This window comes from Hemiscyllium ocellatum, chromosome 11 (genome assembly GCF_020745735.1).
Source record: "Hemiscyllium ocellatum isolate sHemOce1 chromosome 11, sHemOce1.pat.X.cur, whole genome shotgun sequence".
NCBI classification, from domain to species: domain Eukaryota; kingdom Metazoa; phylum Chordata; class Chondrichthyes; order Orectolobiformes; family Hemiscylliidae; genus Hemiscyllium; species Hemiscyllium ocellatum.
In genome coordinates, this window is record NC_083411.1 from 15460402 (window position 1) to 15477441 (window position 17040).

The 17040-nt window shown below is 40.4% G+C and overlaps 1 protein-coding gene across 1 annotated transcript in view; it reads right to left on the minus strand.

Annotated features, from left to right (window-relative positions):
• LOC132820292 (melatonin receptor type 1B-like) overlaps positions 1-15316 on the minus strand; it is a 162402-nt gene extending 147086 nt beyond the window's left edge. Inside the window, exon 1 of the mRNA XM_060832316.1 lies at positions 15139-15316. Within this exon, the coding sequence (XP_060688299.1) occupies positions 15139-15316 (178 nt within the window). The remainder of the gene's footprint in view (positions 1-15138) is intronic.
• Between the last annotated feature and the right edge of the window lie 1724 nt (positions 15317-17040).

A 17040-nucleotide genomic window follows, 5' to 3' on the forward strand; every position in this document is an offset into this window, starting at 1 on the left:
TTTTGTCACCACAATCCAGCACCATTTTGGATTATAAAAGGAATAAGAACATATTTAAATAGAGTTTAATCTTTTGTTCATCGACAGAAAAATATAAAGGAAGAAAAATAAGAAATAACTTGCAACTTTACAGTCCTTCTTGTCAAGCATGGCTCTGGGTTTTTCTTAAGATCTGCAGAGTTTCTGTGAGATATTCTGGTCTCCAGGTCACAATGAGTCCCCATTTCGGGTCCAGCCAATGTCCCAAGAGGCCTTGCTGATATCAGTAGTGATCCCAATCCAGAACCAACATCACTCGGAATCCCGGGCCCACAAACCACAAGCCACTGCTATAGCCACCACCTCACCGCCTTCACCATGAGTCTCTCTCTAGCCTCCTCTGCAAAGGCACCTTCTCCACCATCGGCAAGGAAAAGATGCAGAAAAGGAAAAAGAAAGAAGATGAAAAGTAAAGAAAAAGAAGAATGCAGCTGATCTGGAGCAGAAAGGCTCAGAAGCCCAACCATTCGAGAGCTACTTTACCGTTGCCGCCATCTTGGAATGTGATAGATTTTCTCCATTTCAATACATTAGTGAGCCAGATTTTCTTTCATAACAATCAACAGTGGCTGTCATGGTAAGCACTACTGAACCTAGCTTTATATTCCAGATTTTATTTTGAATTAATTGAACATAAATTCTACCATTTGCCATGATGGAATTTGAATCCACAATTTGGGATTACTAGCCCAGTGATTTTGCCACGATGTCACCAACACCCCGTGAGTCAGTTTAACTGACAAAACAGGAGAAACTGAGGATACCTAATGAAGGGCTTTTGCGCAAAAAGTCGATTCTCTTGCTCCTCGGATGCTGCCTGATCTGCTGTGCTTTTCCAGCACCACACCCTCTGACTGACCAATCATCCCAGCAGGTCTTCACATTTAACAGGCATTAGGAACAAACAAAACTGGGAACCCAATAATGCTGACATTGTCTTTGTTGTAACTTTTAGATCTAGAGGTGAACTATTACTTCAATTAAAAAGCTGGAGAACCATGCACACAACATGGGAAACTGCTTTTACCCATGAATTTGATAAATGTATCATAGGAAGGGGCTGGATGACAGCGACTCAGTGCCATTCCTGACAAGAATACACTCAAAATCCTTACAAGGTATTAGTCTGGGCCACCATATGAAGATTAGAGACAGAAAAACTGCAAAATTAGGTCTTGTTTTCAAGCAGTGAGTTATTGTGATCTGGAATCCATTGTTTAAAAGGACAGTGGAAGAAATTTCCATAGTAGCATTCTGAAGGGAATGGGATAAACACTTGAAAGGAAACAACAACAGATTACAAGGAAAGAGCAAGGGAGTAAGGTTGATTGGAAGGACCTACCAAGGAGTCCACATAGATGTTAAGGATTTTTGTGCTGTATCATTTTCGTTCTATAATTCTGCATGTTCCTGCTCAAATTACTCACCACTGATCATCATGTTATATAAGAATTCCTCCCCATTGATCACCATGCTATATGAGAATTCCATATCACTGATCACCATGTTATATGCGAATTTTTTTATCACTGATCACCATGTTATATGAGAATTCCTAATCACTGATCACCATCACTGCATTGTATGAAGTTGTCTGTTTTATTGCTCAATATGGTGTAGAATTGCTACCAACATTCTCTTTCAGAGTAGTGACATACAGGGCCCTCTTGGTCTAATGTGATATAGCAAAATCACTAGTTCCTCTAATGAGAAGATGGTCTTGTCTTGAACAAGATGTAGTTAACTGTATGTTAGCAACTAAATATAATTTGTACTAACTTGATAGACATTGTTTAGAGAGACAATGATGAGGAACTTGCTCCTTCAAGATCATAAGCTGTATGATAGTTTGTATGATATGAATATAGTTGATGATTCTTAAAACACTCCTATTAACTCCTTTATACACTTACACCTTTTTAAAACTGTCTGAACATTTCCATCAACTCCACTTTCCCAACGTATTCCATATTCCTTGACTCATGTCGTGAACAAAAATCTATTAATCTCTATCTTAGATTTTTCACCAAATGAGTATCCACAGAATAATAAAACTTATCACAACTGATTCTACATCAAGGTGGAGTTAGGATGCTAAATCTCTTAACAATCTATGGTCAGTTGGAATAATTGTTTTATTTATTTCCTCATTCAGAAGGTTGTGAACCTATGGAATTCCATAGATCCTGTCAGTGAGGACATAGCTCCTTTGTTCATTCTTAAATGACTGACACCCGATCTTGAGACTAATTTTAAGTCAAGGATTTGGCCATTTAGAGCTGAAGTAGAAGTTATTTTCAATGCACAGCACAGTGAGCCAATCGGTGAAGAACAGAACTGTCAGAGTAATTCAAGTTATCATTAAAACATAAAGATTTATCACAATCAGGAGCCACGCTGGATGTTAAAATGACAGTAGGTTTCAAGTCTCAAGATCAAGTTGCAGCATAGAATTGTTTAAATTGAGACTCTGAAAGCTCACAATATTTTTGAATTTGAATGAGACAAATTCACAGGTAAATCTATCCATTAGACCAATAAAATTCATATTAAATGCTGTCATTCTTGCCTTCTCTTAAATTAAAATGACTGTCTAACTTGCAATAGGAATGAAGATATATAGGAATGTAGAAGCCATTTCATCCCTCAAGACTGTTCTTTCAATCACCAAGATCTCAATTCAAACTCCATATACCCCACCATTGCCTCATATCCTTAATATTCTTAACAACAAAAATATTTCAATCTCATTATTAAAATAAACAAATTTTCCACCAATTGTTCTATGTTCCATGAAGTATAGATCGCCCTAAAAACTGTTTCCCTTTCTTCTATCAATGTTAAGCTGCTCACTGGCCCCCACAGTCTCCTGCTCAGACATAATCTTTAATATATTTATATATTAATGTACACATCCCTGTTTTCAAATCTCCCTACCTCCTAGCTCTGCAATCTTCTACAGCCATGTGTTCACATAAACTGACCGAGGTGTATCCCTGATTTTAATTGCTCCCCCATTGTTGGTCACTGTACTTTCAGGTGCCTCGACCCTATTTCAGTTTGGAATTTGCCTCCTCAATCTTTCCATATCTTTGCCTCACTTTCGTCTTTCGCAACGCTCCTTAAAATCTAATTCTTTGATCAAGCTTTTGATCATCTGTGATCAAATCTCTTGCTTCTTCAGACTTTTTAATCATGTTAAAACCACTCTCTAAGTATACGTTGTTGTTGTCACATACATTTCTGTTTGTGGAATACAATATTAAACTTTTAACAAGACTTACATGAATAAGAGCTTCCTCATGCCACTGACTAAAGGTCTGACTCTAACTTTTAGCCCAAAGCCCCTAATCTTGGTCTCCCAATCAAACCTGTTAGTTGCCTTTAAGAACTTTATCTTTGGTGGATTTGCATGTTATACCGTAGGCTTCATTCACACACACAGGCAACTGGAGCAGTAAAAGATGTGAGCATGGAAAATGTTTCTCATTGGATTAAACTAAACATCAAATTTACTAATTTCCAGTAATAATGAAAATAATAGAATATTAAATCCCTTAGAGAGATAACAACTAACTGCTTTATTTTTAATAGTGCAACAAGAATCCAAACAGATCAGGACTTTTATCATGAATATTTATATCTTCATTGACATTATTCATGAACACCAGGTATATCCATGAAAATCTTGTGAATTTGCAAAAGCTGGACACAAGATAGCTGTCTCTCGGAAGGTGAATCTTCAGAGAAATGAAGTCTTATTGCATCATCAAGGGGAACAAAATTGTCTGTTGGCTTCAAATTATGTGTCGGTTAAGCATCCATTTTGACTCAGTTTGTCGCATTTTTGCCACTGAGTCAGAACTTCATGCATTCAAGTCCCATCTTGACAATTGAACACATAATCCAAGCTGGTACTTCAGTACAGTACTGGCGGAACCCTGCACCATCAGAGGAACCACGTTTCAAAAGAAGTACCAAACCTAGATTCCATCAGCCTGGTCAAGTTAGCTGTGAGGGGGGGTCTCATAACACCAATTCAAAGTTAAGGAGAGGAGTTCTCCGCAAACCCCCACCCACCTCCCCAATTCTGCGCAATATTTATTCTTCAACCAACTTTGTTTAAGACAGAGTAGCTGGTCATTGTCACCATAGTGTTCTGTTTTTGTTTTGTATATTAACTGCCATACTTTAACAACACTTCAATAGTTTTTCATTGGCAAAAGAAATTTTCTGATGTCCTGCAGTTCCTTACTTTTCAAAACCAATTTATCTGTGCTCTCACGTTCTTTATACTTTCTGGTATAAAATGAGACACTGCAGGTGACCAGAAATTAATACAGAACTTGAATCAGACACATTATATCATAATGTGAAAGATTTCATATTTCTGCACTCAACTTGTTGATGAAGTAGCATAACCCTGAATGATTATGGATGTGAAATTGTTAAGACTGTAGTAATTTTCAGCAGTCTTTGAAGCACCATTAGGTTTTACTAAGTTGCCGAAATAATATTACAAATGCAAAATGTGACTTGTACAAGAGGTGAATCATATAGAAGGCTAAAAGAGTAGAAGAAAATCAAACAACGAAAAGACTCCTAGGTCCTGACACACCATATTAACTCCCATCATACCGCAATTTCTAATTCTTAAGCCAAAGTTTGGGATGACACTTATTTGCAGGAGTAGCCGAGAGTCATCTAAAATTATGATGTTGACGCCAAAGTTTTTCACGTTGCACTGTCATACTGTATTCACAAGCTTTGCTGACAGAATTTGGCACAAAAACTAATTATCCAGGACATAACAATTCTAGCACCAAACATTAAGCAATGTATCGATGAAAGCCTTCATTGCAATCAGTTAATGACATTGAAAGTTAGTAACTGTGAGAGACTATGAGGCACATTTTAACTATTGGGCCATACAACAGTGCCAACATGAGACCTAGCCCTTTTCAAAGGATAAGTCATATCATATGGGCGGCACGGTGGCACAGTGGTTAGCACTGTTGCCTCACAGCGCCTGTAGACCCGGGTTCAATTCCCGACTCAGGCGACTGACTGTGTGGAGTTTGCACGTTCTCCCCGTGTCTGCGTGGGTTTCCTCCGGGTGCTCCGGTTTCCTCCCACAGTCACAAAGATGTGCGGGTCAGGTGAATTGGCCAAGCTAAATTGCCCGTAGTGTTAGGTAAGGGGTAAATGTAGGGGTATGGGTGGGTTGCGCTTCGGCGGGTCGGTGTGGACTTGTTGGGCCGAAGGGCCTGTTTCCACACTGTAAGTCTAATCTAATCTAAAAAAAATGGGGTGGGACACATGTCCGTAATGAGCACCCTCACTACAGCTCAATCACCTCTGCATTAGATTGAAACTGAGAAAAAGATAGAACTAAGGGAAGCATGTGGAGCAACATGTTGCATTATCCTTCTAGGTTCATAAAAATATCTTAGCACTTAGCTTCTCAGTTTTCTTCGACTGTTCCACCCAGGATTGGCTGAGCTATGTGTCTGCAGTGTGCAGTCCTCCCAGACTAACACCTCCATTTTAACTCCTGCTGCCCTATTTTCATAAGGTACAGTGAGTTAAAATCTCTCCCAAATGTTACAATCATATCAATGGACCATGACAATGGATCATCAGTTACAAACACAAAAGATAGGATTTATTACAGTCACATAGGCACAGATCTTTCAACTTGCTGTTTAACTCTATAATTAAATTGGCAGATTATTCTTCAGAATTTCTCTTTGATTTAAGATCTTTCAAACCCTCTATTGTGTTGGCCAATGGCCTAAAGTAGAATTGCCCGACCACAGGAGAGCAAAGTATATGTTTTTCTGTTCCACATGTCTTCTACACAATGCCACACAGCAAAAACAATTTAGTTCTTGCATTCCTCACATGTATCTCTCTCTCTGGGGAGTGAAGTATGATTAACTTCAAGCTTAATCAATAGAGTAAAGAGATTTACAAATGCTGTGGAAGAATTGAGTTACTTTCCATTCATTTTTATAAATAATTATTGGTTCGCTGAATAAGGAAAGATACAATGAAAAAATTGAATAATGAAGGAGCATTTCATTTTGGAAAATAATATGCATTTTAATTATGCAAAATAAACTTATGTTTACTGTTTCATAGAAGCCATAGTTAACTTCTTTTAATGCAGATATTTTCAAGAGTTAAAATATTTTTTACAAAATTATGAATTGTTATATTAAACCATGTTAAATAACAAAACAAATGATTTGGCAAAGAGGTTTGCTCTGTTTATCTTCTGACAGATATATTATATTCATTGAGCTATGATTTGAGCTGATAGTGAAATAAAGCTATGAATTACACACAGTTTTTGGGATGATTTTTATACACTAGAGTCCTTCTCAACACAAATTTATATCCTTAGACTGATTCAGTACAGGTTTGTCAGTCAAATGATTGCAATCTGGACATTCTGTCGATAACTTACTGAGACACATGCTGCATCAGCACATCACTTATCAACCTTAAATGTGGCATTATATCTGGGCACATTGTTAAACTCTTACACAAGTTGGATGCAAGCACAAAATAAACTAATTAATTTGATATCATTTCATTCCATTTGAAAGACTCATAATTCTATTTAAAAATCTTTTCACACAGCGAATGGTTAAGGTATGGAATGCACAACTTGAAATGTGGTGGAGGCAGATTCAGTTAAGGCATTGAAGAGGGCATCAGGTAGTTACTTGGATGGAAATGGTGGGCAGGGATATGGGGAAAAGGCAGGAAACTAGCACAAGGAATACAACCATGGCAAGAATGATGGGCAGAATGATCCCCTTCTGCACCATATTAATTCTGTAACCTTGTGAATTAGGGAACTGGGGGAGATGTACTCTTTCTGTTAATCATTTCAGGTTTTGAAACTATTTGCTTGAGTTTCCCTGAGTCTAAAACATTTAAGGAGTGTTATACACAAACATTATGCAACAATCTGATTAGGTTACATATTGAGGAATTATACTGATTTATTTAAAAACATAAGACTAGTAATGTAAGAGCTGTGAACCTGCTGACCTTAATCAGTGTGGGTTGGAAGATTATCCTTTCATACTTGCCTGATTTATTACCGGGAAAGAACATTTAAGTAATGGCCTGCAATATCTGTACAAGTGCCACTCAAATTTGGTTGGACACAAATCAAATTGAGCTAAAAGATTGTGGAATATTATGCTTAAGTAAATTGTGTCTGTAACTAAATTACATTTGAGTATTGATAAAACTTCATGCTGCTTCAGTTATTCACTCATCGCAAAACATTCTCTACCCAAAACAACTAGTCATGTTCCCCAACCTTGATCCCATTGACAAAATTCCCACCCATTGCAAGAATTTGGGTTCTTCATCAAATTGCATTCAATGACCCAGGTGCATCATGACCAGAAGTTTCCACTTTTAGTCACATCTAGCTGTAATGGCAAACAGTCACTTGAAGCCTGATCAAAGTTTTTTGAGCTGCTGCAAGTATATATAATGATCTACCTTCAGTTAGAAAAAACTACAATTAGCAATCAACAGAAATCATAAGACCATGTCCTTTTCTACTTCAGTAATTAGTTAGTTGAAGACAACAGATCACTTAAGCCAATTAAAAATAAAGACAAAGATCAATAGATCTCCACTGTTTAAAAGTTGAAGAATACATAATATCCTAGCCATCACTTCTTTGTTCTGATGCTGGAGGATGTCCTAACCCGACAACCTTCAAATGTTTCATCAATGAGTTTTCCTCCTTCATAAGCTGAGAAATGGGCATGTTCACTCATGAATGCATAATGCTCAGCGCCATTCATAACTCCTCAGATTGTGGAGAATCCCGTGTCCAAACGCAGCAAGACTTGGACAATGTTCCAGGAACTGGAATGTTCAGTTTTCATTTCATTTTCACCACATGCCAGGAAATGACCATCTCCAATAAAAGAGAATCTAACCCCTTAGAAGTCAACATTACCATCACTGATTTTCCCACTAACAATTTCCTGGGTGAGGGGATACCATTGATGAGAAATTTAACTGACTAATCATTAAATGCTGTCACTATAGAGAAGTTCAGAGACTTGGAAATCTACAGGAAGTAAACCTGGGAGTGGCACAGTGGCTAGCACTGTTGCCTCACAGTGCCAGAGACCCAGGTTCAATTCCTGCCTCATGCAACTGTCTATGTGGAATTTTGCACATTCTCCCTCTGTCTGCATAGGTTTCCTCCCACAGTCCAAAAATGTGCAGGTTAGGTGAATTGGCCATGCTTAATTGCCCGTAGTGTTAGGTGCATTAGCCAGAGGGAAATGTGTGGGTTGCTCTTCGGAGGTTCAGTGTGGACTTGTTGGGCCGAAGGGCCTGTTTCCACACTGTAAGTAATCTAATCTAATCTAAACCATCTCGGATTCCCGATGGCTATCCACCATCTACAATATTCACGTTAGGAATGTGATGGAATACTTTCCACTTGCTGGGGTGAACACAATCAGTTTCATTAACACTCAGGAAGTTCAAAACAGGATAAAGCAATTCATTTGATTGGCATCCCATCCACCACCTTACACATTCACTTTCTTTGTCACCAGATTGTCGTGAAAACAATTGAAAGCATTTACAAGATGCACTACAGCAACTTTCCAAGGCTTCTATAACAACATTTTTCAAACATGCAACCTCTACCACTTAAAGGTGGCATGGAAATGCCACCTACAGTATGTTCCCTTCCAAATTACACACCATCCTCATTTGGAAATGTGCTGGCATTAGGTCAGAATCCTGAAAATCCCTTCCCAACTAACACATGGACTGTAATGTTTCAAGATGTTTCACATTCTCCAGCCCAATGACGGATGACCAATAAATACAGTTCTTTCCGGCAAACCTCACATTCCATCAATTAAGAATAGCCGTTCACAAATTCGAGGTGGCACAGTGGTTAGCACTACTGCCTCACAATATCAGAGACTCAGGTTCACATCCCGCCTCAGGCAACTGTCTGTGTGGAATTTTGCACATTCTCCCCGTGTCTGCGTGGGTTTCCTCCCGCTGTCCAAAAATGTGCAGGTTAGGTGAATTGGCCTTGCTAAATTGCCCACAGTGTTAGGTGAAGAGGTAAATGTAGGGGAATGGGTGTGGGTGGATTGCTCTTTGGCGGGTCGGCATGGACTTTTTGGGCCGAAGGGCCTGTTTCCATGCTGTAAGTAATCTAATCTAATAATAAGTCATTCTCTTAAGGTCACAGGTAGTCTATGTGCATTGCCATAATAGAGACATACACTCCTGGCCATTTCTGCTGCCAAGATTAATTAGAATGGAACGATGAGAGAAGATCTAAGGCTTCCCTTCACCAAGAGATGTGACACGCCAGTAAATTGTAGACCATTATGTTGGACCCTGCTGATTTACTGCTAATCCTGATGCTAATCAGTCCTTCGGGAAATGTTGCCATAATTTCATTCGGTGGGGCGGCACGGTGGCACAGTGGTTAGCACTGCCGCCTCACAGCGCCAGAGACCCGCGTTCAATTCCTGCCTCAGGCGACTGATTGTGTGGAGTTTGCACATTCTCCCCGTGTCTGCGTGGGTTTCCTCCGGGTGCTCCGGTTTCCTCCCACAGTCCAAAGATGTGCGGGTCAGGTGAATTGGCCATGCTAAATTGCCCGTAGTGTTAGGTAAAGGGGTAAATGTAGGGGTATGGGTGGGTTGCGCTTCGGCGGGTCAGTGTGGACTTGTTGGGCCGAAGGGCCTGTTTCCACACTGTAAGTAATCTAATCTAACTTAATTGTTCGATCATAAGGGAGTACAACAATCAAACTAATGTCACCAGGAGTTAAATGCAAAGAATTCAGGCCATGATACATCAGCAACCATCAGTAATTAGTATTTGTTTTAATTTGTATGTTACTATGACTTATCAAATTCACCCCAAGTGACTGAGACAAAGGGAAGCTATTCCTTCCCCTTCTTGAACTATCTGCAACAATTGACAGTGCAGCAATAACCGAGTAAGCCACAATTAACTCAAAAAGTAATTCTCAGAATACAACAGGACCTTGATCAGATGGGACAATGGGTTGAGGATTGGCAGATGGAGTTTAAATTAGATAAACATGAGATGTTGCATTTTGGGAAAGCCAATTAGAGCAGGACTTACACACTTAATGGTAAGGTCCTGTGGAAGTGTTGCTGAACAGGTTCATAGTTCCCTGAAAGTGTAATTGCAGATAGATAGGATAATGAAGAAGGCGTTTGGTAAGCTTTCCTTTATTGGTAGGAGCATTGAGTATAGGGGTGGGAGGTCACGTTGCAGCTGTGCAGGACATTGGTTAGGCCACGTTTGGAATATTGTGAGTAATTCTGGTCTTCCTCCTATATGAAGGACATTGTGATACTTGAAAGGATTCTCAAAGGATTTATAAGGATGTTGCCAGGGTTAGAAAGTTTAAACTATAAAGAGAGGCTGAATAGACTGGGGCTGATTTCCCTGGAGCATGGAGACTGAGGGGTGACCTTACAGAGGTTTATAAAATAATGAGGGCATGGATAGGGTAAATAGACAAGGTCATGGTCTCATTCGATGTAACGGCACTGTTCACTTCTATTGACAAAACCCTAGCCAGAGAAACAATATCCAACCTGCTGGACATACATAACAGACAACAGGACGCTGAACCTATTAACAAAGACGGCATACTTAAACTACTGGACCTGTGCCTCACAAAACACTTCACATTCAGCAACCAGATATATGAACAAATTAACGGAACACCTATGGGCTCACCGATCTCTGGACTGATAGCAGAAGCAGTAATGCAAAGGTTAGAAAAAACAGTTTTAACGCAACTACAACCCAAACTATGGGTCAGATACGTGGACGACACCTTTGTAATCATTAAAAACACAGAAATAGAGAACACACACTGGATCATCAAAGCCACAATCACAGGAATCCGATTCACGAGAGAGGAAGAAAAGGACAACCAGCTCCCATTCCCGGACGTGATGGTACAAAGAACACCGAACGGAGAATTCACCACGAAGGTATACAGGAAAGCCACACACACAGACCAAGTCCTGAACTATGAAAGCAACCACCCCAACACACACAAACAAAGTTGCATCAAGACATTTTTCAAAAGGGCCACAACACACTGCAGTACACCTGAACTACAAAAAGAGGAAGAAGAACACCTATACAAGGTATTCAACAAAAACGGATACCCGCGCAATTTCATCAATAGATGCCTCAGGGAAAGACAACGAAATGAGGACATGCCACAACCCAAAGGACTGGCCACACTCCTATACATCAGGAGCATTTCTGAACTGACAGCCAGACAGCTGCGACCACTAGGACTCATAACAGCACACAAACCAACAGCCACCCTCAGACAACAACTCACCAGGACAAAAGGACCCGATACCCAGCATGAGCAAAACCAACGTAGTTTACAAAATCCCATGCAAGGACTGCACAAAACACTACATAGGACAAACAGGAAGACAGCTAACAACCCGCATCCATGAACACCAACTGGCCACGAAACGACACGACCAGCTATCCCCAGTAGCCGTACACTCAGATGACAAACAACATGAATTCGATTGGGACAACACCACTATTATAGGGCAGGCCAATTAGAGAACAGCCAGGGAATTCCTAGAAGCATGGCACTCATCCACGAATTCGATTAACAGACACATCGACCTAGATCCTATATACCGGCCACTGCAGCAAACAGCTACTGACAACCGGAAGCGACAGATTCAAACCAGTATAAATGCCAGAGGAATCAGCACAGAAGCGCTTCACAGAAGAGTCCCAAGCACTGAAGATGTCACCTAGAAAGGGGACGAAACATTTGCAAGAAAAACTCCCAGCTCGGCAAACAGAACCACAACAAATAGACAAGGTCTTTTCCCTGGGATTGGGGAGTCCAAAACGAGAGGGCATAGGTTTAGGGTGAGGGGGAAAGATATCAAAGAGACCAAAAGGGCAACCTTTTCACACAGAGGGTGATGCAAGTGTGGAATGAGCTGCCAGAGGAAGTGGTGGAGGCTGGTACAATTACAACATTTAAAAGACATCTGAATGGATACATGAATAGGAAGGGTTTGGAGGGATATGGGTCAAGTGCTGGCAAATGGGACTAGATTAATTTCAAATATCTGGTCGGCATGGATGAGTTGGATCTAAGGGTTTTTTTTAATGTACTGTACATTTCTGTGACTCTATGACTTATGAGTTCTGTAACATCATGAACCATTGAGAGCATTTTGTGTTGACAGAAAACTGGCAGCAAACCAATATTCTTAAATAAAGTTTTGGAACTTAGACTTACAATTCATCAAGTCTGAAACTTACACACCTCAGAGCTGCGTTTCAGATTTGGATGTTTCACTCTGAAGTGTACATCCTAAACAGATACATAAAATGCAATTATACCACTCAACTGTATTTTGTTAACTATACATTCATAAAATAACATCATTATATAATTATATTCTTCATGTTATAGCTCTGTAGTTCTCTGAATGTGCATTGTCAATTTGGATAATGCTATGCATGTTTTTTGTTGTTTCAATCTTATTCAGTTGTGCTATTTTCAGAAAGATTTGAGAAAATGTGAGGTAGAAGCTCATCTCAAACAATTGAGCAAAATGACATTTTTGGTTTTGTTGCCTGATATTATACTTTATTATGGTTAACCACAATCTTATGGCCTCTTCATAATTTCAGCATCCCTGATACAAGTTTTTCAAAGAATAAGCTAATTCAATGTTGCAGTTAATGAGGTTATTTTAATCCTTTTAGTAGTTGGGCATTGCTAAAACTTTATACAACATTGTACTGATCTATTTTCCTTGCGTTATGTACTGTGTTAACCTCTACTGGGGTTCATTTTATACTCAACTGATTTACATTGCACTCTTGGTTTCTGCTATAGTCTGCTGGAAAATGGTCATATAAAAACCAGACTCAGTCATTTATCCCCTTGAGCCTGTTCCATTTTATCTGTGAGCATGGCTGGTTCACAAGCTAACTTAATGGGCGGCACGGTGGCACAGTGGTTAGCAGACCTGGGTTCAGTTCGCGCCTCAGGCAGCTGACTGTGTGGAGTTTGCACATTCCCCCCGTGTCTGCGTGGGTTTCCTCTGGGTGCTCCGGTTTCCTCCCACAATCCAAAAATGTGCAGGTTAGGTGAATTGGCCATGCTAATTGCCCGTAGTGTTAGGTGAAGGGATAAATGTAGGGGAATGGGTATGGGTGGGTTGCGCTTCGGTGGGTCATTGTGGGCTTGTTGGGACGAAGGGCCTGTTTCCACACTGTAAGTAATCTAATCTAAAAAAAACTTCATATATCCACCTTTGTATCCTATTATATTTAGGAGAAACAAAAATTTCTCAGTCTTAGGTGTAAAATTAAAACTGATCTGCATCATTTACTATTTGCTGAGGTGAATTTCAAAATTGTGTCAAGCTTTCTCAATGCAAGCCTTTCCTAATTTCCCCTTAAAGGTCAGGCTATGATCTTTCAATCACACCCAATCATAGACATTTAAACAGAAATAGTTTCCTGTTCTCTAGCCTGTTTCCTCCCCAAAATAACTTGAAAACTTTGAACAAAGCACCCCTTAAGATTCTACATACCTCGGAATACAAGCCTAATTTGTTTAATATTTCTTCATAATGTTAATAGTTAAGAGTTAAGAGTTCAAGAATCATTCAAAAGTAAACTTCAAAGCCATTCTGTTCCAAACCATTCCCAGCATTCCCGGAACAGTCTGACCAAAGTTTTGTATAGCTCTAGTATTACTTTAACACTCTTGTGTTCCAGCCTCCAGTTATCAAGACTGGCATATCATTAGTTGATAATTTTCTGTCCCTGAATACCTGTTGATTTGTGTCACACTATATTGGTTTGTTTTGGTTTGCAATACAGTGTAATGCCAACAACATGGGTTCGATTCCTGCACCAGCTGATGTTACTCTCTTTCTCAACCTCTCCCCTTGCCTGAGGCATGGTGACCCTCAGGTTAAACTCCACTAGCCGATGCTTTCTAATGAAAAGGCAGCGATACAGTTGGGTAAGACTATGGTCACTTTCCCAGTTCTATTTTGTTGGTTTCCATTAAACTCAGTTGTTATTCTAAGTTTCTAACTTACCATTAAAGAAATCCCTTGCAGTTTATTGTAACTTATTCATTGCTCACTGAGAAGTTTTCCATTTCAGAAATGTTTCTTTTTAAATCCAACCTTAATGAGAAGAATAAGCATGGTCTCTTAAATCAACATATCCAATCTTTTCTAAGTGATATTATTCTATATTTTGTAATCAACTTGTTTAGAGATGTTATTGTACACCTCTGGGGTAGGTAAACTCAGGTCACTTGGTTCAGGAGTTGGGTCACTACCACTGTGGCACTAGAGTCCCAGTGTGATAATAGATGAGGATCACCTATCCTTCAGGAACTGGAGTATCTTTTGTAAGCCAGCTACACTCTCTGGAATAATAGTTACATTTTCAAGCATGACACTTCATTAAATAAAGTTATTTAAGGTCTATGTTGGTGATGTTGGGATACAGAAATTGATCAGGGACATTCCACAAGAAAACTATATGCTTCCAATTTGCTTGATCCAGATCTAGTAACGGGTGAATCATTTTTGTGAAGCAGTGGTAGTGTCCCTATCTCAGATTGGGGAGGCTTGAATTCAAGCCCTACCTTTTGAGAGGAGTATAATTACATCTCTGAACAAGTTGATTACAAAATATCTGGCGGCATGCAAAAACCACAACTCTCTTGGTCGAACCAGAGAAATCGTACCGCTCACAAGGGGGGGGGACAGTCGGCCAACCTTGCCCATTCCGACCCAAAAGTAATGTCCTGTCTAATACAAAACATTTTTTTAAAAACTTTTTCAATATCAGTTTTCCCTCCAGCCGTTTCCATGTGCAGGCACCAACTCGCGAGTGAGTGAGACATGAGGGTTTTGTTTTTGTTGTTCGTTTGTTTAATGAAGCTCCCGGGAGCAAGAAAAAAGTGTGAGTCGGTGTCTGAGTGCACCTTACCGGCATTCCTGAGCTTCCTGTTCCTGAACACTGACAGGATGACCAGCACGTTACCCACAATGTCCACCACGATGGTAAAGATCAGCACCGTGGCCAGCGCTGTGGTGAGCGGCGGGGAGGCTGGACCCCGCTCAGCAACCGAGGAGACCAGCTCCGAGCAATTCCCATCCCCTGACATCTCCGTGACTCAACTCCTTCCAACCAGGGAACATCCAAAACCTTGTCCTTTCCTCCCTCCCGTCCGGAAGGACATTGGAGTGTTGAGTCTGTTTCAAAAGAAGAAAACTCCTTTATGTCCCGGCCAAGAATCGATTGGCTGGCTGTTTCCCTAAGGGCGTCGTTATATCTCTGCTCTCTCTCTAACCTTCATGTCCATCCAAGATTTATATAAGTAACTCAAACTGCCGCCAGTTTGGTGCCATCATCTCATTGGGGGTAGAGGAGGAGTTGCTTCCCAGTTGGAGTGCAGGCTGCAGAGCGGATCCGGACTGAGAACTTGTTCAGGTGATGTTTTGTTTTCTCCTTGTTGTCTCTCAGACAGTCCTGTTAAGGACTGGGGCTTGTTTCTAAGCAGCGGAATTTAAGAGAGCTCTCGCCACTTTGCACAGCTCTCCCTCCTGTTTAACGCTGGGGGGTGGGGGGGGCTGTGGCCGAAGGAACAGCACTACTGGAGTCGAGGACCTGTTTGTAAAATAACACTCCCCCTTTCCCATGTCTCTTCTTCATTCCGAAGATACTGTGAACATTTCAGAGAAACAGCGCCATCAAGTGAGACCCAGCAACCTCCAAACGGGACCTGTGTAATGAAACTTTCCCCAATTGCTGCTCCCACGAGCTATCCCATGTGGATGAATCCCCCAAATCATATCGATAATAAGGTGGGTGTATGTCAAAAAAAAACTCGTTACCTCACTCTCGAATCTCATATCGAAAATCTTTCATCAGAAATAACTTTTAAAAACCATTCACTGAGCAATATACTACAAATTCTAACCGCCTGATTTAAAACAGGCATTTAAAGGTAATGAAGGGGCTGCATTGTGTTTGAGAAAAGGGAAAGTGGCCTTCCAATGTGTCAAAAATGTTTCTTTTTTATTAACTCGGCACTTTCTCTTTGTCTGTTATAATGTCACTAATGCAACGTGCACAGAGCCAACCCCAGCAACTAACAAAGTGATTGTAGCCCAACTAGTATTGCTTTTTCTGGTTCATTGACGGATTATTATGAGTGAGAGTAAGAGAAACAGTGCAACCCCTCTGCTTTTCTGGTGAACAGTGCTTCAGGATCAGTTGCACTAACCCAGATGAGGTCTCTGATTAATAACTCACTCAGGTTATGGTTCCTCTGACAGTGCAGCAGCCCCTCAGTATCTCCGCTCAGATTGATTCAGGCTGTTTGCATTGCAGCAATGGGACTGCAACCTGGAACCTTGTGCCTCACAAAAGCAATTTGATTGGACCTAATGGGCTAGGGACGACTGGGAGCAATCATAACTTTGATTTAACTGAAACGAATCCTGAGGCAGTGGTCTTACTTGCATTAGAATGCGACTTAGAATTCCTTCAAAACAGGACTTACCTAGAGAGGTGTGACATTAATCAAAGGCAAGAGTGGGCTCCTGGATTATTTCCGATCATCTAAAGGATGGGCGATAAGTTCTCAACTTCCCTGGTTTCGTTTCACTAAATGTGTTTTGTTTTCTTAAAGGTGTGCCAGTAGGTTACAATGCAGTCAGTACAACCACATAAAGGCAACATACTGCAGATGCTGGAAGTCTAAAACAAACACGAGTAAAGATGGAGAAACACAGCGGATCTGGCAGCGTCCATAGTCAAAGATGAACATTTCAAGTCCAGAAGAATCATATTTGACTTTAAACATCGATTCTTGTTTCTCTCTCA